Below are 25591 nucleotides of genomic sequence, written 5' to 3' on the forward strand. Positions count from 1 at the left end.
CATCCATACAGTAAGGTGCTGCATCTGCCCTACGCCAACCATCGTCCATGCCAGGCCTATGGCAATTCTTTTTTCAGATATTTAGGCCCGGATTCTGAAAGCAGCACCGAAAACACTGCACAACAAAGTTTTTGCTTCCTGAACACTGCTGGGTGTTTCTTATAGAATTTTGGGTGCTGATCATGAATATTACATCAAAAATTACCCATCACGTACCATTTCAGAGAAATCTTCAATTTTGTCGTGATTTTTTCTTATATTTGGATGCAAACAATTTTTTCTCCCATAAGTGTCTTATCAACAACGGTTTGTGCCGCCTGGGTATGTCCATGCATAAAATCTAGCCAGGTTGGAAGCTGTTTTATGGAAGATGACATCCTGGGCATGTCTGGGCAGGTCTGAACGAGCTTGCGCTGTCTCACCATGCTATAATGGTGGCTTCCATACACCGATCCTGCTCATTTGGTTAATATAGATAGTCCGTGTGTGTATATAGTATCAGTATAGTAAAGTATAGTAGTATAGTAGCTGTAGCAATATAACAGTAAGTAAGCTTGATGCTATAGACGTTTTGGTGTCGGGCAATATGTCTCGTCGGTGTCGTAACAGCCGCGACACATTCTGCTATATCTGTGGGGAATATACACTTACGCCTCAGAGATGTTCGATGACTGCCCTTGTAAAGAAAGCCTATCATCTGTATTTTGGCTGCAAAATAGGTGATCAAGACAAGCAATGGGCGCCTCACATTTGCTGTGCGACATGTGCTGTTAGTCTGAGAGCCTGGCTCAGAGGTACTCGAAAGACGATGCCATTTGCTGTTCCGATGATATGGCGAGAACAGAAAGACCATGTGACGGACTGTTATTTCTGTTTGACTAATGTGTCTGGTTTCTCTGCCAAAAACAAGAAGTCAATTGAATATCCTAATCTGCCTTCAGCAATGAGACCCATGCCACATGATGACAGTCTTCCAGTTCCGAAACCACCAGAGGATTGGACCTTAGACGAACCAGATGAAGAAACTGCAGTGCAGGGTTCTAACAGTGACATTGACCCGGATTTTGAACCATCCTCATCAGGCGATCCACATCTGATAACACAGTCCGAATTGAACGATTTGGTCAGAGATTTGGGTCTGTCAAAAGCAAAAGCTGAGCTGCTAGGTTCGAGACTGCAGGAATGGTGTTTGCTATCACCAGGTACGAAAATTTCTGTGTTTCGAGACCGGCATCATGATATAACCAAATTTTTTGCACAAGTCGACAGTCTCTGTTTCTGTTGTGACATTGAAGGATTGTTCTCGGTCTTTGGTTGTGATCACAACCCGGAAGAGTGGCGTCTTTTCATTGATTCGTCAATGTTAAGCCTGAAAGCTGTTCTGTTGCACAATGGCAACGTTTATCCTTCAGTACCTGTGGCTATGCAGCACATATGAAAGAAACATATGAGAATATGGAAATGTTACTAAAGTATGTCCAGTATACCAGGTATAACTGGAATATCTGTGGAGACCTCAAAGTCGTTGCTCTGTTACTAGGACTGCAGCTTGGCTATACAAAGTACTGCTGTTTCATCTGCGAATGGGACAGCCGAGACAGAGAGTCGCACTATTCTAGAAAGAACTGGCCACTCCGTAAAAAGTTAGTTCCAGGACAGAAAAATGTAGCACATGAATCGCTTGTTGACCCGACAAAGATATTTTTGCCTCCTCTTCACATTAAACTGGGACTCATGAAGAATTTTGTGAAAGCAATGAACAAGGAAGGGGAAGGTTTTCGTTATTTAAGACAGATGTTCCCAAGAATAACTGATGCCAAGATCAAAGAGGGTATTTTTGTTGGCCCCCAGATCAGACATGTTATGAGTGACAAGCGATTTGAAGATCTGTTAGTTGGGCCGGAAAAAATTGGCTGGAAAGCCTTGAAAGACGTTGTTGACAATTTTCTGGGCAATTACAGAGCCCCAAACTACATTCAGCTGGTAGACAAACTTCTCAAAGCATACAAGAGAATGAAGTGCAATATGTCACTCAAGATTCATTTCCTCCATTCACACTTGGACTTCTTCCCCGCAAATCTCGGTGCTGTGAGTGACGAGCACGGTGAAAGGTTTCATCAAGACATAGCTACGATGGAGAAACGATACCAGGGCAATTGGAATCCGTCAATGCTTGCCGACTATTGTTGGATGCTACAACGTGATGCACCAGACACTGAATATAAAAGAAACTTGGGAGCAAAACACTTTTAATTCTGTTTCATTTAGTCGCTTGTGCGAAACGTAAACTTGACTATATATTTTATTGTCAGTAAACATAAAAATGTCTATTTCTCATAGTTCTTACGTGATGCAGTAAAACCAAAACCATATTTGAGCATACCAAGTTGGTACCTGTCATAATCACCAAAAACTTTTCAGGAATCAAGACTTAACCAAAAAATTGTTGTGCAGTGAAATTGGCATGTGCTTGAAAAAAAAATAAAAAATAAAAAAGTTTGCATCGGTGGCATGTCCCTCCGACTATGGCAACATTTTCAGAATAGCAGCCTGCGTCAAAGGTAGGCGCAGGAAATGCAGGTCAGGGTTTTACAGGCCTACATTTCTGATGCCTGACTGACACAAAATGACGCTTAGCTTGCTCAAATATCAAACCCCACCCATAACTGTGCCTCTTTTGATGTTCGGAGCCGCTAAGCGTCTCCATAGACGCAATTCCGGTGGCCTTGTATTGTAGGTACCTTATAGCTCTACTTTTTTTTCTTGTAATTTGTTTTTTAATGCACAGTCAATTACCCCATCGTTAAGAGCCAATTAAAACAATTAACTTAGGTGTTGCTTTTAGAATCCAGGCCTTAATGCGCTATTCAAGAGGCCAAAATTGAACTTCATTAGTATTCAGGACTTGAACATTTCAGCCAACTGTTTGAGGGCCACAATGAAGAACTTGGGGGGGAGGGGGGCCCTGTGTTGTTGACATTACAGTAGGGCAACTCTTCGTGTTAAATTGATAAACCAGATTACACACACTATAGATTTTAATTCTTATCCCATCCTATTACCATACACTCTCAAGTAAACTGCAGCATTATGTACTTCTCTATACATTCATGTCTTTACTTTTCTTGAGATTACATTTGAACGCATATACATGAACCAGAATTTTGGGAATCTCACTATCGATACTTGATTGATTTTCTCATATATGGATATGTTCAGCTAGCCAGTATACAATAAAATAAAAACAGAAGCATAAGTTATAAGGAAGCAACTTTGCTTCACCACACATTTTGCAGTTCTTGTTATTACCATGACTTGTTCTACTTTGCAAATATAAAAGCATTTTCAGACATGTTAATACAGCAAAAAAAACAGCTAAATCTTTTTTGTTGTTTACTTATTCAGAAAGCAGTTGGTTAGCAGATCGCACAAATGAGAAAGGCTCACCCCCCACCCCCGTACTTATATTAAGGGCTCCTTTTATCAAGCAGTGGTAGAGTGTTTTACTACAGGCCAGCGAGGTAAATGCTCCGATGATCATTCAATTCCTACGAGCGTCGGAGCACTTACCTCAAAGCCCCTCGCTAAAATGCTCTTATCGCTGCTTGCTAAAAGGAGCACTATGCAAAAGCAAGCTTGGGTTGCAGCAGAAAGGTAGATATAAACAGAGAAGAAGCATTAGCAGGTTTACTTACGTATATTGGAAAGGGCTGCAGTCTCGCCATGCTCTCTTCTGGATAGGTGCCCTCTCCCATGGGGAGGTAGGGTTTTTGAACTGATCCAGTCTCGTACATAGACATGGGCCTGCTAGCCCGTGCTGAAGGCCGCCGCTTTAAAGAATGGTTGGAGGGATCTGTATATTCAGAGCCAGATTGGATCTGATATATATTGGTTGTGGCCTGTCTCCTGAGGGTCGTATTTTCACTCTGCAGCGTTTGAAGCTGAAAGAAATTTTCAGTGGATTTTTTTTTCCTCTTTTTATAGAAAAAGCTTCAAATAAATCTTTGTCTACCAGCTTTACTAATCAAACATAAGGTCTCGCTGGATAAACAATTGCTGGAAAAAAAAAAACAGATCAAGTGGCAAAAATATTACTATTTGCATATGATAAACTAATAGATCCTCAAATCTGACAATTGTTGGAATTTTTAATTCGTTACAGGCTTTTAATAGAAAAATAACTGGTTTGGCAATTTGAGTATTTTTTTTTTTTTTCTTTTAATACAGCTGCCACAAAATTATAAAATTTAAATTGAAGGTCAGCTGTGCATGGCACAATACATGTGTTGCAGTAAATGGAGGACTGGAAAAATGTTTGTTTTCAGATATGAAATTCAAATCAGTATAAACTTATCTTTCCATTTATAACAAATGACAACAACTACAAAAAGATTCAAAGACAAGTAGGCCGTTTAAATTTCCCAAAAAGGTAGACTGCATGGATATAGTACAATGAAAAATACAGGTGCTTTGCAAAGCAAGGAGGGACAGTTGCAGTTAAGGTTAAGAAAAAGCTTATGTTGGCTATTGCTTTTAGACAAGCTGATGAGAAATGTGGTTTTGAAGCTCTGACATAATATTGTTCAGTAATTGAATGTGGTAATAATATCAAATCTTTTATGGTTCATGATCAGTAATGCTTAAAATTTGCTATATTAACATATCAGAAAAATAAATGTAAACAATCTGGCATTTCTAAATGTTCCTTTTGGATAGGGCATGAGTGGCCATTTTCAGGTAGTTACCACAATAGGCCTAGTCTCATGGTTCCCAAACCTGTCCTGGGAATTCCCCAGCTAATCAAGTTTTCAGGAGATCCACAATGAATATTCATGAGAGAGATCCGTAGGCACTGCATGCAGCTCTCTCTCATGAATATTCATTGTGGATACCCTGAAAATCTGATTGGCTGGGAAGCCCCCCAGGACAGGTATAGAAACCATTGGCCTAGTCTGTCTCAGTGTTGGATGGCTAGAATTTTGACTATGCCTCTCAATCTCAATTTAAAATCTGATATTTTTCCATTCTTATGTTCTTCTTTTAAAAAGGTGGTCTTGTAGGCTTGTTTTGGTCAAATTTTGGGCTCAGCATAGAACCAAGTCTCTCGCCTTACACAGTTCCAGCATTTTAAGAGTTATGCAGGGTCTGCTGCATAACCTCCTTTCACTTTCCAAGTTGACCTTTTATGACCTTTGGTTGAGCTCTAATTCCATCTGTATTCAACAGCTACCGAAACAGCTGATTATGTAAATATTGGAAGCAATGGGAAATTTCAAATACAGTAGCTGCATGTAACAGGGTATTTATTCGATTCAATACATTCCTCATTTTAATTAGGGAGAAACCATCATGAAGCAAAATCTGACATTAAGAGAAGCCTGTCTTCTTCTTTAGCTGCCATCTTTGAGTAACTTAAGTGAGAAAAGCTCACATACACACTACCAAACCAACTTAAAATTTTATGGAGGCTTCCTTCTTATATTAATTGTATAAAATAAGGTCATAACTAGCAATCATCACAATAATTGCATGTTATAACACACAATGTTATATATTAACAAAGCAAGCACCATGTAACTCTTTACTAATGGCTGATTACGGTGAAATGTAAACCTACAGGCCAGTGCTACAGTCGCTATCCTCTCACTGATTTGTTAATTAACATTCTCAGTACTGTCAGTGTTAATTTCAGAGTATTTGTTGTCATTCAGCCAGCCTCTAAACCACCACCGATTTGCACCAAACAGCTGTCTGCAGGGGGAAATTATATACTGTGATTTTAAAAAAAACAAACAAAAACTTACTAGCCACACTAATTGAAAAAACCCAAACTATTTCTTACATGGAAACACGCATAGGTAATCTTATCAAGAAAGCTGACTTTAGAGTAGGATACTTAGATTGTCTCAAGCTTCCAGGAAAACTGCACCCTAAGTTGCTTGTGCATTATGGTTAAACACCCCCCCCCCAAAAAACAAAAACAAACAAACAACCAACCCAGCTCTCTCAGTTCTCAACTATCAAATATAGATTCCCAAACTAGTCCTTTTACTTAGCTGCAGTACAAATAGGCCTTACTCTGTCCTTACACTGGTCTTTATGTTTATTATTCATTTGATATCCTGCTAATGCAACAGGTCATAGCGGATTACAATCTTAAATCACAAAAAGAAAGGAACGCCAAAATTAAAAGTAAAGTAATACAATCATACATTAAAACTAAAAATACCCCATTTAAAATAATAAAATATTTCAGTACCTATATTTCTTCCCCGTGCACTAAGGCTTTTTTTTTTTTTCCTTTAAACAGTGGATGTAAGATCCTCAAATTTTCTATTTTTTCCCCATTAATGGCCTTGTGCTTATGCTGCCATTAGCACACAAAAGGAAAACTGTGGAGGAACACAATGTTCTTGACTTTCTTTTATTTCTTAAAAGATATCTTCGGGCAATGGTAAAATTAAACCACAAACACATAAAAAACTACCATGACCTGACACAGGCCATGTTTCAGCTAGCAAGCCTTTTCAAGGGTCCAGTCAAAACGGGCAGTTGATTAGACGGAATTGATTGTAGTCACGAAGAGTTCAGAGTGAAGATCGAAACAAGTGCTGTGCAGTACAACACAGCCATTTTACAAATTACCATGGGGGCATTCACCGACACCTATTTTGTAAGCTATAAAAGCTCCTGCATTGTTAGCTACCGTGTTTCCCCGAAAATAAGACCTACCCTGAAAATAAGCCATAGCATGATTTTTGGGGGTAGGTCTTAATATAAGTCCTACCCCCGAAAATAAGCCCTAGTCGCCGGCAGCAGAAGCGCTCCCCCACCCCCCTCCACCCACTGATATTCCCATCTGAACCGAGAGACAGGAATACCTTATAACAAACCAGCAGCGTCGGCACACGACAGCCATTTACACAGGCTGCTTCACGGCCTTCTATCTCCTGGGCGTTCTTCCATGTTGCTGATGACATCATCAGCAGAGGCACGCCCAGGAGATAGCTACAAAGCAGCCTGTGTAGATGGCTGCCGAGTGCCGACGCTGCTGGTTTGTTATAAGGTCCTGTCTCTCGGTTCAGATTGGAGGGAGAGATAGGTCAATGGGCGGAGGGGGAGAGGTGCACGGTGGCAGGGGATAGAAGTTGCAAGGGTTCTGCTGCACAAGGGTTGGGAGGGATAGAAGCTGCAAGGGATCTGCTGCACAGGGGGATGGGAGGGAGGGGAGGAAAGATGTTGCACATGTGGGGGAGAGAAAGGAAATAGGAAGAATTGGGGTGAAGGAGAGGAAGGGAGAGATGATCATTACATGAAAAAAAAATAAGACATCCCCGAAAATAAGACCTAGTTCCTTTTTTGGGCCCCAAATTAATACAAGACAGTGTCTTATTTTCAGGGAAACACGATAGTTAGCGCATCTACATTACTGCTCGCCAACTGGTTAGGACAGAATGACCACTCATCACTTCTGATGCGTCCACTTAAAAAAAATCCAAAAAAAAAGCTATTTAGTGCATGGTTAGTTCCCGCACATTCAAAAACTACCATGTGGCACTGTAGCATGTCTCAGGATAATTTACTTTTTACTGCGTTAAGTGCGCAGTGCAGCCTAGTAAAAGGACCCATACTAGTAGCACTTTGTGTCCCCATCACTCTTGCTCTTATAGTTTATTCCCAATGCCATCACAAATCTTTTACCGCAAGCCCTAAATACAATTTTTATTTATTCAATTCCAACTTTGCAGTAACAAAAAAAGCAGCAATAGTTTATAAATTCCACAAATTCTTAAATATTTCAAATCTACTTTCTCATTCCTTAAACATAAAATAATTCCATGTCGCACTCACAATCCCAAATACTTCAGATCTGTCTTAAGGCATCATTTTAATGACAAACACTGAGCGTTTTACTAACCATACAAATCTGTAGAGAAATAGAACAATCCACCATGAATGACAGCCAGCCAGTGTTCTGAGGTTTCAAGAATACATTCTAAATATTTCAAAAGATTGTTTCATGTGAAACTCAGGTAAAATGGAAAGGATTTTAACTATTTGATAAACTTTGCTACAATATGAACATTCGTTTTTGACATTTGGCTTATCTTCTCCATGACAATTCTTAAACTAAAAGGCGAGGGAGGGAAACACCATGAGTCAGTCCAATGAAATCAGATTCTAAAATTAAAACTTTCAAATTGCATTTTCTTTTACCTTTTTCTGCATGATTCTTAGCTCATCACTCAAGTTGTTATTCACCTTCATCAGCTGCTGTATCTTTGCTTCAGAAGCCACCAAAGCATTTTTAACATCCAGAAATTCTTGGACGGTGATGGATCCATCTGACAAGTCTGAATCCATGCTCTAAAAATAAAAACTGTTTCACAAGAATGTCTACAAATATGAAAAATACCTTCTCTCCAAAGAGCAGTATAACTTTTAGCCACCATAATGAAGATCCTTTTAAATAACCATGGTAAGATTTGCAGTTGCCATGGCTTAATGCAGGATTTTACTATGCAGTGGCTGCAAATTTAATAAAAGCACCAATTAGGATGCTCCCTGCACTTTTCAATATGGGTTCCATATTAAAACTTCCCTTAACTGCTACCTTAGTTACCGTGCATTAAGTGTAAGGTATTAACTGTTGAAACCTCTCTATATCCATTCTCTATCTAGCTATGCCCCTTAGCAAAAAATGCTATCAATGCTTGGAAATGGAAAAAATACTGTAAAAGTTCCTGCATATCTCAAATGTAAACAGAATTTTTAGCCAAAAAAGGCATCAAAAATTAAATCTGTTTATATTTGACCACCCACTCCCAGCATCTGACATTCCTGTCATTCCCTCCTGCTGCAACTGGCAAAAACCTCCCACTTACGTCCTCTTTCCAGTTGTACAGACAAAGCCCTTCCTCCCAGGCCTACCTTACAGCCCCCTGGTGGACCAGTGGAGAGCTGGGGCAGGAGCAATTCCCCCTTTGCTCCTGCCCATTTGGTGTCCTTACCAAAAATGGCTGCCATGAGTTGTAGCGGCAGTCTTGCAGCAGCCATCTTTGGTACAGAGACCACATAGGCAGGAGCATAGGGAGATCGCTCCTGCCCCAGCTCACCACTGGATCACAAGAGCTGTAAAATAGGCCTGGGGAGGGGCCTCATCTGTACAATGGGATGGATCGACTGAGTTTCCAGTTTTAGAGGAGCAGAGTAAACTATGGCAGGATGCCTTGGGAAAGAGAAGGAGCAGCAAAAACACCAGATGCCACAGGAGAGAGAGAACCATTTAAATATAAACCATCGGTTTATATTTACATTATCTCTCCTTAAAAGGGGGGGGGGGGTCGGGGAATGTTATCTTGGTTTACATTTGGATGAGTTAATAGTCGAGCACATACAGTAAGTTTATGCATTGGCTGTTACTGTGCGCTCAAATGTGCATTAAGGCCCATATTATATAAAACAGAAAATGCCATTTAAAAGGTTTAAAAAAAAAAAAATAAAAAATTCAAAGCACCTAAAAACAATGGTGCCTGCAATGTGCCTATGGAGATGCTTTACAATGCTCAACGCCTTTATAGGTGTACCTGACACTGGAAGTGGTGTTAGGTGTTGTAAAGTGCTTCTGTAGGTGCCGGAAATGTAGGCCTTGAAAAACCTGGCCTAGATTTTCGGCACCTCGGCACCTATCTTTCCCAAAAGGCGCGATTCTATAAATGGCGCTATTGCGCGATCGACATGCATGCGATCGGTGGCCTTTTTTAAAGGCATCTGCTGCTGCCGAATCTAACAGATTCCTTTTACTGAAAGTGCATTAGGCTAACAGTAAAAAAAAAAAAAAAAATGGGGTCCACCCATTTCATATACTATTACGTAACATGAAATCATACATCAAATTTAGAAAAAAAAGCACAGATTTTTTTGTGTTTGGTGCAAGTTTACTTTTTTTTTTAACTTCCAAAGGGGAAACTTCCCCCCCCCGGGATAGTTACAATAAGGATTGTGGCACCAGAATCCCAGCACTAGTTCCAACTTAGCACCATAGATAAGGGAAACTGCTGGTCAAAAACATGCATCATTTTTTTTAAGAGAGAATATAAAAATCCTAAAAGATAAAAAAAAATCCCTTGCAATTATTTGAGTGTTCAATGATGTCTTAATACTACTATGAATAGTTTACAGATATTTAATTTGATTCCAGATCTGAGCATCCTATTGCAGTTAGGGCCCTATTTACTAAGCTGCACCAGCATGTTAAAAACCACGTTGACATCTAAAAGCAATGGTTACAGTAGTGTTATACTTTTAAGACTCAATGTATTTACAGGCCTTAAAATATTTTCTTCTGAGTTTAAAGAATGTTTTTCTCTATATGACAAGACTCAGAAAGGGAAGATAAAGGCGAGTGAACTGCTGACAGTGATGTGATGCCTGGGCGTGAGCCCCACACCTGCAGAAGTGCAAAGACACCTCCAGCTGCAAAAGATTGGTACATTTTCCCTTCAGTAAATCTAGTTCCATGTCGAGTTTTGAACTTCATGTCCCCTGTATCATATAATGAGAGTAAAACCAGTACTACTCAGAAGGGTCTAGAGAAGAGCAACTGAAATGGTTTAGGGGCTGGAGGAGTTGTCGTACAGTGAGAGATTAGAGAAACTGGGCCTCTTCTCCCTTGAAAAGAGGAGACTGAGAGGGGACATGATCGAAACATTCAAGATAATGAAGGGAATAGATTTAGTAGATAAAGACAGGTTGTTCACCCTCTCCAAGGTAGAGAGAACGAGAGGGCACTCGCTAAAGTTAAAAGGGGATAAATTCCATACAAACGTAAGGAAGTTCTTTTTCACCCAGAGAGTGGTGGAAAACTGGAACGCTCTTCTGGAGGCTGTTATAGGGGAAAATACCCTCCAGGGATTCAAGACAAAGTTAGACAAGTTCCTGCTGAACCAGAATGTACCCAGGAAAGGCTAGACTCAGTTAGGGCACTGGTCTTTGACAAAAGGGCCACCGTGGGAGCGGACTGCTGGGCACAATGGACCACTGGTCTGACCCAATAGCGGTAATTCTTATGTGTTAGCAGATGTTTAAGTTGGCAAATTAGTGCACATTAATAGAGAAATTCCAGTTAAGAGCATAAGAACAGCCTTACTGGGTCAGACCAATGGTCCAACAAGCCCAGTAGCCAGTTCACATGGTGGCCAATCCAGGTCACTAGTACCTGGCCAAAACCCAAGGAGTAGCGACATTCCATTCAAAATCCTAAAGAATAGCAAGATTCCGGAATCCCAAAGTGTAACAAAAGATTCTGGAACCCCAAAGAGTAGTAATATTCCATGCTACCGATTCAGGGCAAGAAGTGGCTTCCCCCATGTCTTTCTCAATAACTGACTATAGACTTATCCTCCAGTAACTTGTCCAAATCTTTCTTAAAATCAGCTTGCTATCCGCTCTTACCACATCCTCTGGCAACGTGTTACAGAGCTTAATTATTCTCTGAGTGAAAAAAATTTCCTCCTATTGGTTTTAAAATGTATTTCCCTGTAACTTCATCAAGTGTCCCCCCTTTTTTTTTTCCTCCGTCAAAAATTACAAAGATCCACTTGTACCTGTTCTACTCCACTCAGGATTTTGTAGACTTCAATCATAGAATGGATGGGCATCACATCTTCCATTTAGGCCCCCTTTTACTAAACTGCGCTAACGTTATTTAGCACCGGGAGCCACGCTGAATGCCCTGCACTGCTCCCAACACTCATAGGAACTCTATGAGCGTTGGGAGTAGCACGTGGCATTCAGCGTGGCTCCCGGTGCTAAAAACCGCTAACGCAGTTTAGTAAAAGGGGGCGTTAATGTGCTATAATGATGCACGCATTATAGTTTATTACTTATATTCTGCGTTTATACAAAGCAGATCACAACAGTATATTTATAATTAAAACCAGGGCTTGGAATAGGTAGATAAATCCTTCTCCTCCTCAGTTTCTGGTACCCACGACTCCGACTCCAGGTATCCAAAATGTCTCAGACTCCTCGACTCTGGCTCCACAGCCCTGATTAAAACAATAACTTAATATTCATAATACCACATACATCACGATAGATCATCATTACATAAAACAACAAAAATGTTCTTTATAATTTCCTGAAAGGATCATTAAATCCAATCTGACAAATAAGTACATCGATGCCCATATTTCCTCTGGCAAAACAGACGACATTTTAAAACCATCTGAACAACCGTCATTCCAACATAAAATTCACCATGGAGAGACCAATGGATGTCTTCCTTTCTGGATGTAATGATCAGAAAGCGGTCAGATGGAAGCCTGGGACACACAATATTTAGGAAACCCATCCATACCAACCATTATCTACATGCAGAGTTCCATCACCCCCTATATACAAGAAGAGGGGTTCTATGCACACTAGTGAACAGAGCACTAAGTGTCTGTGACCAAGGCAGCCTGCAGAAAGAAAAGGACACATTTCTGGCTAATGGCTACAGCAGAAAGGTTACCTCTCTAGCAATGTTCCATCCAAGCAGCGCACCTTCTTTCATCGCGCAGTGACTGTTACTCACATGGGAGAGCTCTGCACATCCACCCATCAGGGAGACAGAGCTGGAGCCTGATGGAGCTTAGAAGTGCTCCTGATTGGCCATCAAGTTCAAGCTCTTTCTCCCAGACTGGTAAATGTAAAAGCTCTCCCAGCAGTGAGCCTTGGCTGAGACCTCCCCCCCTCAAGAATCCTGTCGGATCAAGCCCGCCACCACTCACTGCGGCTGTGCAAAAGATAAAGCACGGGAGAAAATGGGCAGCATAAATCTGCAGCTCCGGAGCCAGTAAACTGCCTCAGCACAGAAGGTACCATTAAACTTTTTTTTTTTTAAAGGATTCTGTTTATTCTGCAGGGGAGTCCACCCCAGTTACAGCACATAAGGGGGTGCACAGCGTTCACAACTCTCTGCTCTTGTCGGCTTCGGGCCTTCCTCTTTGCCAGGTCCCTCCTTCCTCCAAACAGGAAATAGGTGAGACCCAGCAGACAGAAAGACCCAAAGCTGACAAGAACAGCAAGTTGTGAACGCTGAACTGCCGAACTGGGAGGGTGAGAGAATTGGTGCACCCGACTGGGGAGAGAGAGGAAGAAGGAAAACCAGGGAAGCGAGAGGAGAGGGAGGGAGGGAAAGGAAGGAGGGAGAGGAGATGCCAGACCACAGAGGGGAAAGTAAAGATGCCACGGCATGGAGGGAAGGGAAGGAGACAGATGCCAGACCAAGGAGGGAGGAAGAGAAAGAAAGGAGAGGAAAGATGCCAGAGCATGGAGGGGGAAGGAGAGGAAAGATGCCATTGCTAGGGCATGGGGGAGAAAAGAGAAGGAAGGAAAAGAGAAGAGAGATGCCAGGTCATACGGGAGGGAGTGGAGACAGAGAAACATGGAGAGGGAGTGAAGCTGAAATGAATCATGTACAAAAGAAAGAAAGGGCACAGGATAGACAGTTTATGGAAGGGGCTAAAAGAGAGAAGGTGGCGAGAGAGAGAGAGAGAGAGAGAGAAGGTGGCGAGAGAGAGAGAGAGAGAAGGTGGCGAGAGAGAGAGAGAGAGAGAGAGAGAAGGTGGCGAGAGAGAGAGAGAAGGTGGCGAGAGAGAGAGAGAGAGGTGGCGAGAGAGAGAGAGAGAGAAGGTGGCGAGAGAGAGAGAGAGAGAGAGAGAGAAGGTGGCGAGAGAGAGAGAGAAGGGAAAATGCTTGAGTACCTGATTGTAAAAACCGCTTAGATAACCTTGATAGGCGGTATATAAAATCCTAATAAACTTGAAACTTGAAGGTGGCAAGAGAGAGAGAGAGAGAAGGTGGCAAGAGAAAGAGAGAGAGAGAAGGTGGCGAGAGAGAGAGAGAGAGAGAGAGAGAGAGAGAGAAGGTGGCGAGAGAGAGAGAGAGAGAGAGAGAGAAGGTGGCGAGAGAGAGAGAGAGAGAAGGTGGCGAGAGAGAGAGAGAGAAGGTGGCGAGAGAGAGAGAAGGTGGCAAGAGAGAGAGAAGGTGGCAAGAGAGAAAAGGTGGAGCGAGAGAGAGCGAGAGAGAAGGTGGCAAGAGAGAGAAGGAGCGAGAGAGAGAAAGTAGAGAGAGAGAAGGTAGAGAGAGAGAAGGTAGAGAGAGAGAGAGATTGATTGGATAGAAAGAGTGAAGATAAAGCAGATATAACAAATGATAGAAAAAGATTTTTTGTTGCTTTAGAATAAAATACATGTAGTATTGTAGTTGTATTGATAAATATAAACAAAAAAATGGAAATAGGGTAATCTTTTTATTGGACTAATTTTAATACATTTTTTTACTAACTTCTGGAGTCCAAATCCCCTCTCTCAGGTCAGGACAGAATACCATAACAGCAGTATACTGACCTAAAGAAGGAGGTTTTGGCCTATGAAAGCCAATTGAAAAATGGATTAATCCAATAAAATAGTATTTTCTTATTTTCCATGTTTTATGTTATTTCTATTTGTTAATATGTAAAGTAGTGATTTGTCAGTTTTTTCAATTTACATCTGCTATCTTTATATTTTACATAGTATTAGGGGACATGTGTCACTGTTCTGGGGTGAGTCTGGCTTCTTGGAGGTTCAGTTTAACTTTTGTCTATACGTTTCTATTTTTAGTTTGTGATTTCTTATTCCACACTGGGCGAGGGTGTATCTGCGTTCTGTGTGAATGAAAAGGACATAGTTTTCTGTTAGCACTGACTGTGCAGGATTGATCTGTATTACCATATTTGTTGCTCCATAAGACACACTTTTTCCACCCCCAAAAAGGGAGTGGAAAAGTAGGTGTGTCTTATGGAGCGAATACACCTTCCCCCCCCCGGTACCTTTTTAAAAATTTATGGTGTTCTCCTGCCGGACGGCTGTCTTTGGAAGCAGAGCAGAGCGGTATGATGCAGGAGCACGACCTTTGCACTTCCTGCCTGGTCCCGCGCCGCTCAGTGATTGGCTGAGGTCAGTTGTCAGGTATCCACAATGAATATGTATGAGATGGATTTGCATGCACTGCCTTCTTGAGATGCAAATCTATCTCATGCATATTTATTGTGGATATCATGAAAACCTGACCTGGCTCTGGCTCTTGAGGACCAGAATTGCCTACCCCTGGCATAGGGAAACTACCAAGGAAAAATAACATCAAAACAGCCTACGGTGCACCATGGAAACTCACATCTACACTCGCATGTGTGGAAGATCGGTTACCTTTGTTCAAACCCCTGGGGTGTACAAATTCCTATGCAGCTGCGGCCAATCCTACATTGGTGAAACGGGATGCACTACAGAGTAAAGGCTGAAAGAGTACAAGAGATACCACAAGCTATGAAACACACACAAAAAATCCAGCTATAACCCTCCATGGCAGGGAAACTGGTCATACAATTAGATTTCAGAACACAAAAGTCCTGGAGAAAGAAGACCGCTGGTGGTCAAGAAGAATTCAGAGAGGCAATGGAGATAGCAAGACACCCCAATAACTTCAATGGAGATAAATGCCATGGAAATATCAAGAAATATCAGGTTTATTCAACAACACAATCAAATCCGCAACACAACTCATCCAATGTGGAAAGCAACCATGATTTTTATGAAAAATGTATCAGTGAATAGCCTGTAGATGTTTATCCAATTGATAATAAATGGCTTTTCAACTATTTTTTTGACAAAGTGAGCAAAACAGAAATAGGTTTAAAATTTGATATCTGATCAAAAGCCAATTTTGAATCTTTCATTACAGGCAGAACTGTTGCTATTTTCAATATCCGCGTTGTGTCAAATTCATTAACACTGCAGATAACACTATGCCGTTAACTATCCCCCTCTTTTACTAAGGCGCGCTAAATGCCAGCATGGCCATTATATTCTACGGACGCGTTGACATTTAGCGCATGCTAATCGTTAGTGCGTGCTAAATCGGTTAGTGCACACTAGTAAAAGGACCTCTATATCTCCAAAAGCATGACTAGCTGCATTTCATGTTATTTGCCATCTGTTAACGCATGTTAGAGATCATTTCACTGTGTTAACTGCACAGCTGCCTTCCATGAAGCTGGGAATAACATAGTAACATAGTAGATGACAGCAGATAAAGACCCGAATGGTCCATCCAGTCTGCCCAACCTGATTCAATTTAAATTTTTTATTTATTTTTTAAATTTTTTTCTTCTTAGCTATTTCTGGGCAAGAATCCAAAGCTTTACATGGTACTCTGCTTGGGTTCCAACTGCCAAAATCTCTGTTAAGACTTACTCCAGCCCATCTACACCCTCCCAGCCATTGAAGCCCTCCCCTGCCCATCCTCCACCAAACGGCCATACACAGACACAGACCATGCAAGTCTGCCCAGTAACTGGCCTAGTTCAATATTTAATATTATTTTCTGATTCTAAATCTTCTGTGTTCATCCCACGCTTCTTTGAACTCAGTCACAGTTTTACTCTCCACCACCTCTCTTTTGGGAGCGCATTCCAGGCATTCACCACCCTCTCCGTAAAATAGAATTTCCTAACATTGCCCCTGAATCTACCACCCCTCAACCTCAAATTATGTCCTCTGGTTTTACCATTTTCCTTTCTCTGGAAAAGATTTTGTTCTACGTTAATACCCTTCAAGTATTTGAACGTCTGAATCATATCTCCCCTGTCTCTCCTTTCCTCAAGGGTATACATATTCAGGGTATACATATTTGGGAATGCCCCCAAAGGCACAAAACATTTGTTTAACTAAATGGATTTCCTGGGTTCAGCACACACAAACAATAAGCACATTCTTACAAAAAAGAATATGTGGCTCTTTTGATAGGCATACGCATACATTATATATAAATACAAATTTGAATAATTTTCCATTTGTCTCAAACTATATTAAACTGATTCCAATGTAATGTAATAGGAGAGCAGAGGCTTTCATTGTTTTGCTAAGAATCCTTTCAAACTCTCATTCCAGCTAAGCCAGCATTCAGACTTACAACTATTTTAAATACACCTGCAGCCATAAAATGTTCTTACTTCACTGAACTCACAAATACCTGTTTGATTCAAAACTCTTTATACAGGCTTTAGTTTTGACTCAACTAGATTTTTTCAAAATATAGATTGTTTAGCTGAACCAAGAAAAATATTACAGACATGAAAAAAAAATACAGTGACTTGTATGATTTGTAGAGCAACAAAATACGAGAGCGTTTCACCCCGCCTAATTGTTACATTAGTTATCTATAGAGGCCAAAATGATTTATTTACTTACTGCTTTTTTGAGGAAATTCACTCAAGGAGGTGTACAGCAAAAATAAGGGCGTCTAGTGTGCATGGCAATTCTGCGCATGCTAAAACCACTATCGCAGCTTAGTAAAAGGAGCCCTAAGTCTTTACAGCACCAAAAATATTCAAATTACAATACGAAGTATGGCATAGTATGCTACATTACAATATCAACACAATTTATTGTATGTACTTTTGTTGGATATATAGTGCAGGTATTAGAAATTTGCACCTTCTACCATGTTTCCCCGAAAATAAGACAGTCTCATATTAATTTTGGGTCAAAAAAAAAATGCATTAGGGCTTATTTTTGGAGATGTCTTATTTTTTTCATATACAATCATCTCTCACTTCCTCACATCCACCCCAATTCTTCCTCTTTCCTTTCTCACCTCCCCATGTGCAGCATCTTTCCTCCCCTCTCATCCATCCCCTTGTGCACCATCTTTCTATCCCTCCCTCCCATCCCCCTGTGCAGCATAACCCCACCGACCCTCCCACCGTGAGACTCGCATACCTCCGTTCCGAGGGCTCCAAAAACAGCAGAGGCGGCAGCGCTCTGAACGAGCTGCTTCACGGTCTTCCCAGCCGAGGTCGGGCCTTCCCTCTGCAATATCTTTCTAGCCCTCCCTTCCACTCCCCTGTGCAGCAGAACCCCACTGACCCTCCCACTGTGACACGGCAGAGGGAAAGTCCCAGGGGGGGAAGACCATGAAGCAGCCAGTTAGGAGGCACAACTTAACGAGCCAATCAATGCTGATAGTTAGCCATTGATAAGCAATTATGGGCACTAATTAAAATTTAAGCGCTCATGTTTTCAGATGCATTCTGGTGCATGTAAATTCTACTGCATGGAATGGAAAAAGGGGCATGGCCATGAGAAGAGTATCAGTGGGTCAAGGGCATTCCAAAAACTAATGCGCATTATTACAGATTATGTTCAATGCACTCCTAAATTAAGCGCAGGGATTCACACCAGGTTTTAGTCTGTATAAGGGCTGCACCTAAATTTAGCTCTGGATCCAGATACAAAGATGCTGATTCTACAAACGGGTGCCTGATTGTAGCTGTGGTAGGCGTCCTACCGTTGTCTGGTAGCCAATTTGGATGCATGGTTTTTTGGGTTGTTTTTTTTTTTAGAAAAAGCTCCCTGAGATAGGTTGCCTACACTGTAGGGCCCCATTTAGACCTTGGTATATTTCTATAATTCAGCCAAGTTCTGATGATCACGCTGCTTTCTAGGGAAACGTGTAAGGATACCGAAGCTCGCCCAAGGCTGGGCGAGTTTAAGCATCTGTACGTGTCTCCCTAGAGATGCAAAAGATGCCTGAAATGTAGGCCAGCAAAATGCTGGCCTACATTTCAAAACCTAAAGGTAGACGTGGCTGGCTCAGCTGATCACTGCAAGGGAATCCCCGATGAGCTGAGCCGGCAGGCCTCCAAGTGGACATCCCTCTTGCTGATTTCGTGGGTGGGTGTTGGCGAATCCCCTGCCGCAGTCAGCTCAGCTGATCGCAGCAGGGGTATTTTCCACCCCAATCAGCTGAGCCAGCAGGATTCCATGAGACATGCTGGCTCAGCCGATTAGGGATTCCCTTGCTGCGATCAGTTGTGAAACTACAAAATGTGCATATTTCTATAACCGGTGCCAGTTGGCGTCTGGTTTTGTTTTTTTTTTAAAGACAGATGCGATCCTGTAAAGGACGCCAGTGTGCGATTCTCAGCCACTTCTTAGGCGGCAGCTGAGACTGGTGTCCCAAAGTGCTATCCTGAAGAGGTGCTGAGTGAGGATCTGCTAAGGGGAAGAAAAACTCCACTGGAATATCTTACTTGTTGGCATTCAAACTTTGGAAAAGATAAAACTTGGGCTTCAGTACGTTATTTCATTGTTCTTTTCTTTTTTAGTTCAATGCTCTGCTTTTTCAGCAAAGCCAGTTTAGCCAATAGTATAGCCTTTAGAGCTTTTGTTAGAGTTTTTATTAAAAAAAAAAAAAAAAAAGTTTTAGTCTAGATTAGTATTTTAGGCTGCATGTCAGAGCATATAAAATCAGATTAGGGCACAGCTAGCAGTTGAGGGAGTGTGCTAGATGCGGTGTATTTTAGCAAAACCTTCAACAGTGTTCCACACAAACATCTAATAAATAAGCTGAGGGCTCTTGGTATGGGCCCCAAAGTGATGGACTGGGTCAGGAACTGGTTGAGTGGCAGGCAACAGAGGGTAATGGTCAATGGGAGATCTCTCTGAGGAAAGGGATGTTACCAATGGTGTGCGTCAAGGTTCGGTTCTTGGGGCTGTTCTTTTTAACATTTTTGTAAGTGATATTGCTGAAGGGCTGTCGGGTAACTTTTGCCTCTTTGCGGACGATACCAAAATCTGCAATTGCAATTGTGTGAACACCACGAGGAAGGACCTAGTGAAGCATGAAGAATTGTCTGAAATTTGGAAACTATGATTTGACATTGCTAAGAAATGCAATGTCAAAACATTTGGGGTGTAAAAACTTGAGGGAATGACACAGTTTAAAGGTGTGAAGAACTTTTGTGCAAGAAAGAGGAGTGGGACTTAGGTGCGATGATCTTAAGGTGGCCAGATTGAAAAGGCAACAGTGAAAGCTAAAAGGATGCTAGAATGCATAGGGAGAGGTATGACCAGTAGGAAAAAGGAGGTATTGATGCCACTATATAAGACTCTGGTGAGACCTCATTTAGAATATTGTGTGCAATTCTGGAGCCTGCACCTTCAAAAAGATATAAACAGAATGGAGTCAAGCTCAGAGGAAGGCTATTGAAATGGTTAGTGGTCTTCATCAATCTCAATATGTATACTTTGGAGGAAAGGCAGGAGAGGAGAGATATGATAGAGATGTTTAAGTACCTACTTGGCATAAATGTGCACGAGGCAAATCTTTCATTTGAAAGGAAGCTCTGGAATGGAGGTCATAGAATGAAGTTAAAAAGGTGACAGGCTCAAGAGTAACCCAAGGAAATACTTTTTTACAGAAAGGGTGGTAGATGTATGGAATAGTCTCTAGGTAGAAATGGTGGAGACAAAGACTGTCTGAATTCAAGAAAGCCTGGGATAGGCACGTGGGATCTCTTATGAAGAGTAGAAGATAGTAGATGCTGTGGATAGGCAGACTAGATGGGCCATTTGGCCTTTATTTGCTGTCACGTTTCTATGTTTCTTTAAACTGTGACTAATTTTAGATACAGTTTATAGGATAGCGCTAAGCAGGTTGTTTTCTGTACCAGTTTTGCCATCATAGATAGAATTTTCCCCTAGGTGTGAGAAATTGAAAACTTTATCTGTTCAAAAAAAATTTATAGTCTAGTCAGTACTGTTGATTTTTGCTTACATTTCCTAGTGGTGTTCTAGCTTCTTTTTAAACCACAACAAACCAGTAACACTGGGGGATTGTAGTCTCTAAGAACTATTATACTGTATTGTAAAGTGACAAGAATTTCCTTAAAAGACAAAGAATGTAAGAATACACAAACTAGTTTGCACAAAAACAACCTGCCTGCTAGAGATCATTGTAATGGATGGAAAAATTATGTCTTACCTGATAATTTTCTTTCCTTTAGTCACAGCAGATGAATCCAGAGAGGTGTGGATTTATCCGCTGCTGATGACAAGGAATCTGCAGTTGGATGTAAATCCAGAACCTGAAGACCTGAACTCTGCTTATATTTAAAACACCTTCTGCACTCCAAGATTATTCTAAAATTAGACAATATAAAACACAGCCCAAAGCCAAATACAGTTAAAATATTTTCATGTATGTTGCTTTCATTATAGCGAAATAAAGCAGATATCTATAATGAAATTTTCAGTTACATGCCTGGCTTTGCAGTGTTGTAGTTTTAAGACCTACCTTTTTCCTGTTTGCTTTACTCGAAACAGATTCAAGATCCGCATCTTCATCTGATGCAACACTGTCATAGTCAGGCTGGTCGTTATCCTGGCTCTCATTACTGTGCTGGCTGGTAATACTTTTCAATATCAACTCCACATTTTCTATAAACAAACAAGAAAAAGGTATCCTGAAAAGCAACTCCAACAACAACTCAGACTGGTGAGCAAACAGTTCTTTGAAGTTTAGGCAACACATGTCTCTTAGGGGCCCTTTTACTAATGTTTAGCATATACTAAATAGACATTAGCATGCGCTAAATGCTGCATGCCCTGTTTTATACCTATGGGCCACTTGGCACTTAGGCACCATTTATAGAATCAGACCCTAACTCAGTAGGTGCCAAGGAAAACAGCATGTCAATCAGAGTTAGGCACTGCTTGTAGAATCACACCTAAATCGAGTTAGGTGCCGGTAAGCGTCATAATGTTAGTCGCTGGTATATTAGGCCAGAGCACTTAATTAATCAAAGTATTCACCTTTAGAAGCAGAGACAGAATTTCCTTGTTGTCTTCTCTTTGCATCACTGAGAATGTCAATAACTAATGTAGCAAATTCATGAGCATTAAAGCGAGCAAGTTTCTGTCTTCCCTAAGACATAAAATGAAAATCAAGAGGAGCCAATTTTAAAAACTTCATGCCTGTGTGACACGTACACATTAACTGTGATTAGCATGCAACCCTACTTAGGATGTCAAATTATTACAGATATGACAGGACTTTAAGGGGATTCCATTTGACCATAACGCAAGGTGGTTGATTAAGATGAAAACTCCTGAAAAACTTGGGTGTGAGGGGAGACGCATAGAACTCCAGTGCTGTAGAGAACAGCGCCAGAAACATGAGATGGAGCACCAATTTTAATTTAGCAGTCAATGGTCAAAACCAACAGCTTGCAACTTATATGCATGCTATTAGTGTTAAGTATTGGTTGGTAAAGGGGTCAGAATGCTCCAGGCACATGCCCAGAAGAGCTGTGCACATGTCCAAAGAACAGGGGTGGGGGTGGGTGGGTGGAGGAAAGAGAAGGAGGAACAATCCATGCCTTTTGCTGGAAGTGCATTGTGATCAGGAGTTGTGGAGCACTAGGGGAACATCTCCTAGAACAATTTTGTTGGCTAAACAACCTTTGAAAGTTTTCTCTTTCTTGTTGTTGGTTTGTAAGTGCTCCACACAGGCCTTAATGCCAGGAAATCTAATGAAATTTCTCCCAGGTAAACCACAAACTCTGAGCTTCTGGGGGACACTGAGAATACAGCCACCACCGAGATCCCTGTGTTCAAAACTGCTTTGACTCTACGAAATGCACAGTGCAGGGCTGCCCAAGTCCGGTCCTCGAAATCTATTGTCAGGCCAGGTTTTCAGGATATCCACAATGAATATGCTTGAGAGAGATTTGCCTGCACTGCCTTCTTGGTATGCAAATCTATCTCATGCATGTTCATTGTGGATATCCTAAAAACCTGGCCTGCCAGTAGATCTCGAGGACCAGACATGGGCAGCCCTGTTATAGTGGAACTGCATTTCTCTTTGCTTTTCATAGCCACCAGGCATATCATCTGTCATCTGAAGAAAGATGACAATTAGTGGGGTCATAATCAGGTCTCGGACACTGCAAGTACCAATTACGAGTGTCTACACTCAATTTATTCTTGCCACACTGCCTGCATTATTTTAAAACTACTGCGAGTTTATTTTGGTCTATAACACTGGAAAAAAAAAAAAAAAGCTGCCCTGAAAACTGAACAACTTGATTAGGAAAAAAAAACAGTAGGCTTGACTGAGTTGTCAAGCACATGAAAATTGCTACAGGCAAATTTCAACAACAACAACAACAACAAAAAATTTAAAAAAAGGAAGGGAAAATGATGGTAGAAGACAGGCAAAAATGAAATTTTAATTAGAACCCCACCACCACCAAAAAACCAAAATCAAACACTTTTTAGATCACTGTGGAAAGATGATTGTCTGGCTCTGAAGGGGAAAAAATGGTGACTGAAGAGATTGGGTGTGACAATTACATTACATTAGTTTTTATGGCTTGCTAATATGCCCCAGGAGGCGCTCAATGTGATTTACAATTTAGAAAAGCCTGGCCATATCCAGGGATTATATTATTTCATTAGGGTTCATGGCACAGATAACTTGATTTGTGTAGGGGTATAATTACAGCATATGGCTTGGAGAGATGACTGGTGTTGTAGTCTTGATAGTACGGGTTCTGGTATGGGTGTCACTTTCCCAGTTTGCAGGGAGCTTGGTCATCTATAGAGATAGAAAGTGCAGAGCATGCTCAGCAAGTCAAGTCATATGCACAGCTCAGTTGTGGAAAAGGTTTTTCCTGTGTAGGCTCTGCTGGATGACAACATCCAGAGATGTGAGGATGTGCTTCCCTGATTATCCTTCAAGAAATGGCATTTCATTTGAAAATTAAAAAATATCACCGCCTAATTATACAATATACTTGCCTGGTTCCGTGTTGACGAATACTCTGGATTTACAGGAAGGAAAGGGACAACCGTGGTCTCCGTTACTAGTGTACTGTGATTCTGCGTAGCGAGCCAAACTACAGGCAAAATAGATCAAATATTATAATCCACATAGTAGCTCTTTGGAAAACAATACGATGATGCTAATAGCCTTGTTCACACATAAGTGGTCTGTAAAAATAAAAACAAGTAAAAATATATTTATGCATAGGGGGAGGGGGATGGTATAAAGTTCTATTTAAAGGTTAATCAATAGATAAGAATACAATATTTATATGATATTTTTGATTGAAATATTTGAGGGAAGGGTGGGTGGGGAAGGAATAAATTTATGTATTTACGATGACAATAGAAAGAAATTCAAGTGATGTGTAAAAGTTTTAAATAATGTAATATTGTGTACTTGTTGTAAGGTGAAAAAATGAATAAAGAATTTAGAAAAAAAAAAAAAGTAAAAATTTCTTAGTCTGTTATTCAAATCAAAATAAATGATGATGAATTAATACAACCCGTTTAGGTTAAACTGCTTCCATGCCTCTTCTCAGAAAATTCCACTTGGTCTTCACCTCTTAACCACCCCATAAAGCCGGAAGAGACATCACTGGCTCAAAAACGCATGAATTCAATAGTGCAAAAATGTCCACCATTCTACCTTATGATTCAGACCCAATGGAGTCGCTGTTTCCCAATGGTAAATCCTTTTTCCACAGAACAGCTAGCAAATTTCCCCCCTCGAGGCAATTTAGGGGCTTCCAATACTGTGAATCACAAGTCTCCTATAGTGTGCGCTATCTCCTGTCAATGAGAGGTAAGTGGAGCTGTGATGTCACATCTCCGAATTTTGCCAAGATGCTCCACTATTTGCATTTTAATACTTCTTGCAGTGTGACCAATGTAAAACAAGCCACACGGGCACCTGAGGAGATATACAACTCCTGTTGAGTTGCAATCAGTCTTGGCTGGTAAGATGTATTTCCATTTTAAGCATGGATGTATCATGAATGTTACTTCCATAGCATGACTACAAAATAGAGCACTGCCCGCATTTGGTATGTCCTTTATGTGAATCATCTCTCTCAGGACGGGTTGTAAACAGAGACCGAGTCAATAATTCCCACAAGTTTCTGCCCCGTAAAAAAGCAAATCAAGGAGGTATTGATAAAACATTGTGAAATTGTGAGACATGCCAACACGTGCGTGGTGTCTGATGTAAGAGCATGCTTTGAGAATTTCTGATTTTAAATAAAAATCCACAGTCAGAAAGTCAGAAAGGTGAAGACCGAGAAGAATTGTCTGAGAAGAGGCATGGAAGCAGTTTAACAATATAGTAACCTCCGGAGTCACCTAAATGGGTTATATTAATTCATCATCATTTATTTTGATTTGAACAACAGACTAAGAAGTTTTTACTTGGTTTTTTTTTTGTTTACAGACAACTTGCATGCGTTATCATTCTATAGGTTTTCTGAAGCAGCAGCTGCAAAATGCATCAGAACCCAAAGTATTTTCAGAAGGCTCTCAAGAAGCAGATAAGTGAATTTGTTAATATCTCATATATAGCATTGGACTGAAGCAATGACTGAGAGTTTCAATACAGACCTTATGTAGTTCGGGCATGACCCGATGCTTGGTCTGATATGTACATCTCTGAGCATAGTTTGAAGACATCTTCAATCTGGTACGCTGTCAAAAGTGTAGAGGACAACGGCGCGCCAACAATCCCGCGCAGACATTTGAGTGCAGGAGAAAAGCACGCCACCGCTTTGAGTTCCGTTTACGCATTGAGCGGGGTGTGGGGCTAAACTTAGATGTCCTCGTGCTCCCGTTGGGGGGGGAGGGTTAGGAGGGAACCCCCCCCAGTACACTGAAAACTCCCATTCTACTTCCCGTTTTTGGTC

At 41.1% G+C, this 25591-nt stretch overlaps 1 protein-coding gene across 9 annotated transcripts in view; it reads right to left on the reverse strand.

The window, feature by feature from the left end:
• Nucleotides 1-25591, reverse strand: part of GIT2 (GIT ArfGAP 2) — a 133559-nt gene that overhangs the window by 49583 nt on the left and 58385 nt on the right. For 6 of the 9 annotated variants that reach the window (XM_033954902.1, XM_033954894.1, XM_033954895.1 and 3 more), the window contains exons 11-15: nt 23673-23770; nt 21684-21795; nt 21166-21308; nt 8218-8367; nt 3696-3941 (exon numbers count right to left, since the gene is read on the reverse strand). In XM_033954902.1, the coding sequence (XP_033810793.1) occupies nt 3696-3941; nt 8218-8367; nt 21166-21308; nt 21684-21795; nt 23673-23770 (749 nt within the window). The remainder of the gene's footprint in view (nt 1-3695; nt 3942-8217; nt 8368-21165; nt 21309-21683; nt 21796-23672; nt 23771-25591) is intronic. The other 3 variants (XM_033954899.1, XM_033954901.1, XM_033954900.1) reach the window with 2 other exon arrangements.

This window comes from Geotrypetes seraphini, chromosome 8 (genome assembly GCF_902459505.1).
Source record: "Geotrypetes seraphini chromosome 8, aGeoSer1.1, whole genome shotgun sequence".
Lineage (NCBI taxonomy): Eukaryota > Metazoa > Chordata > Amphibia > Gymnophiona > Dermophiidae > Geotrypetes > Geotrypetes seraphini.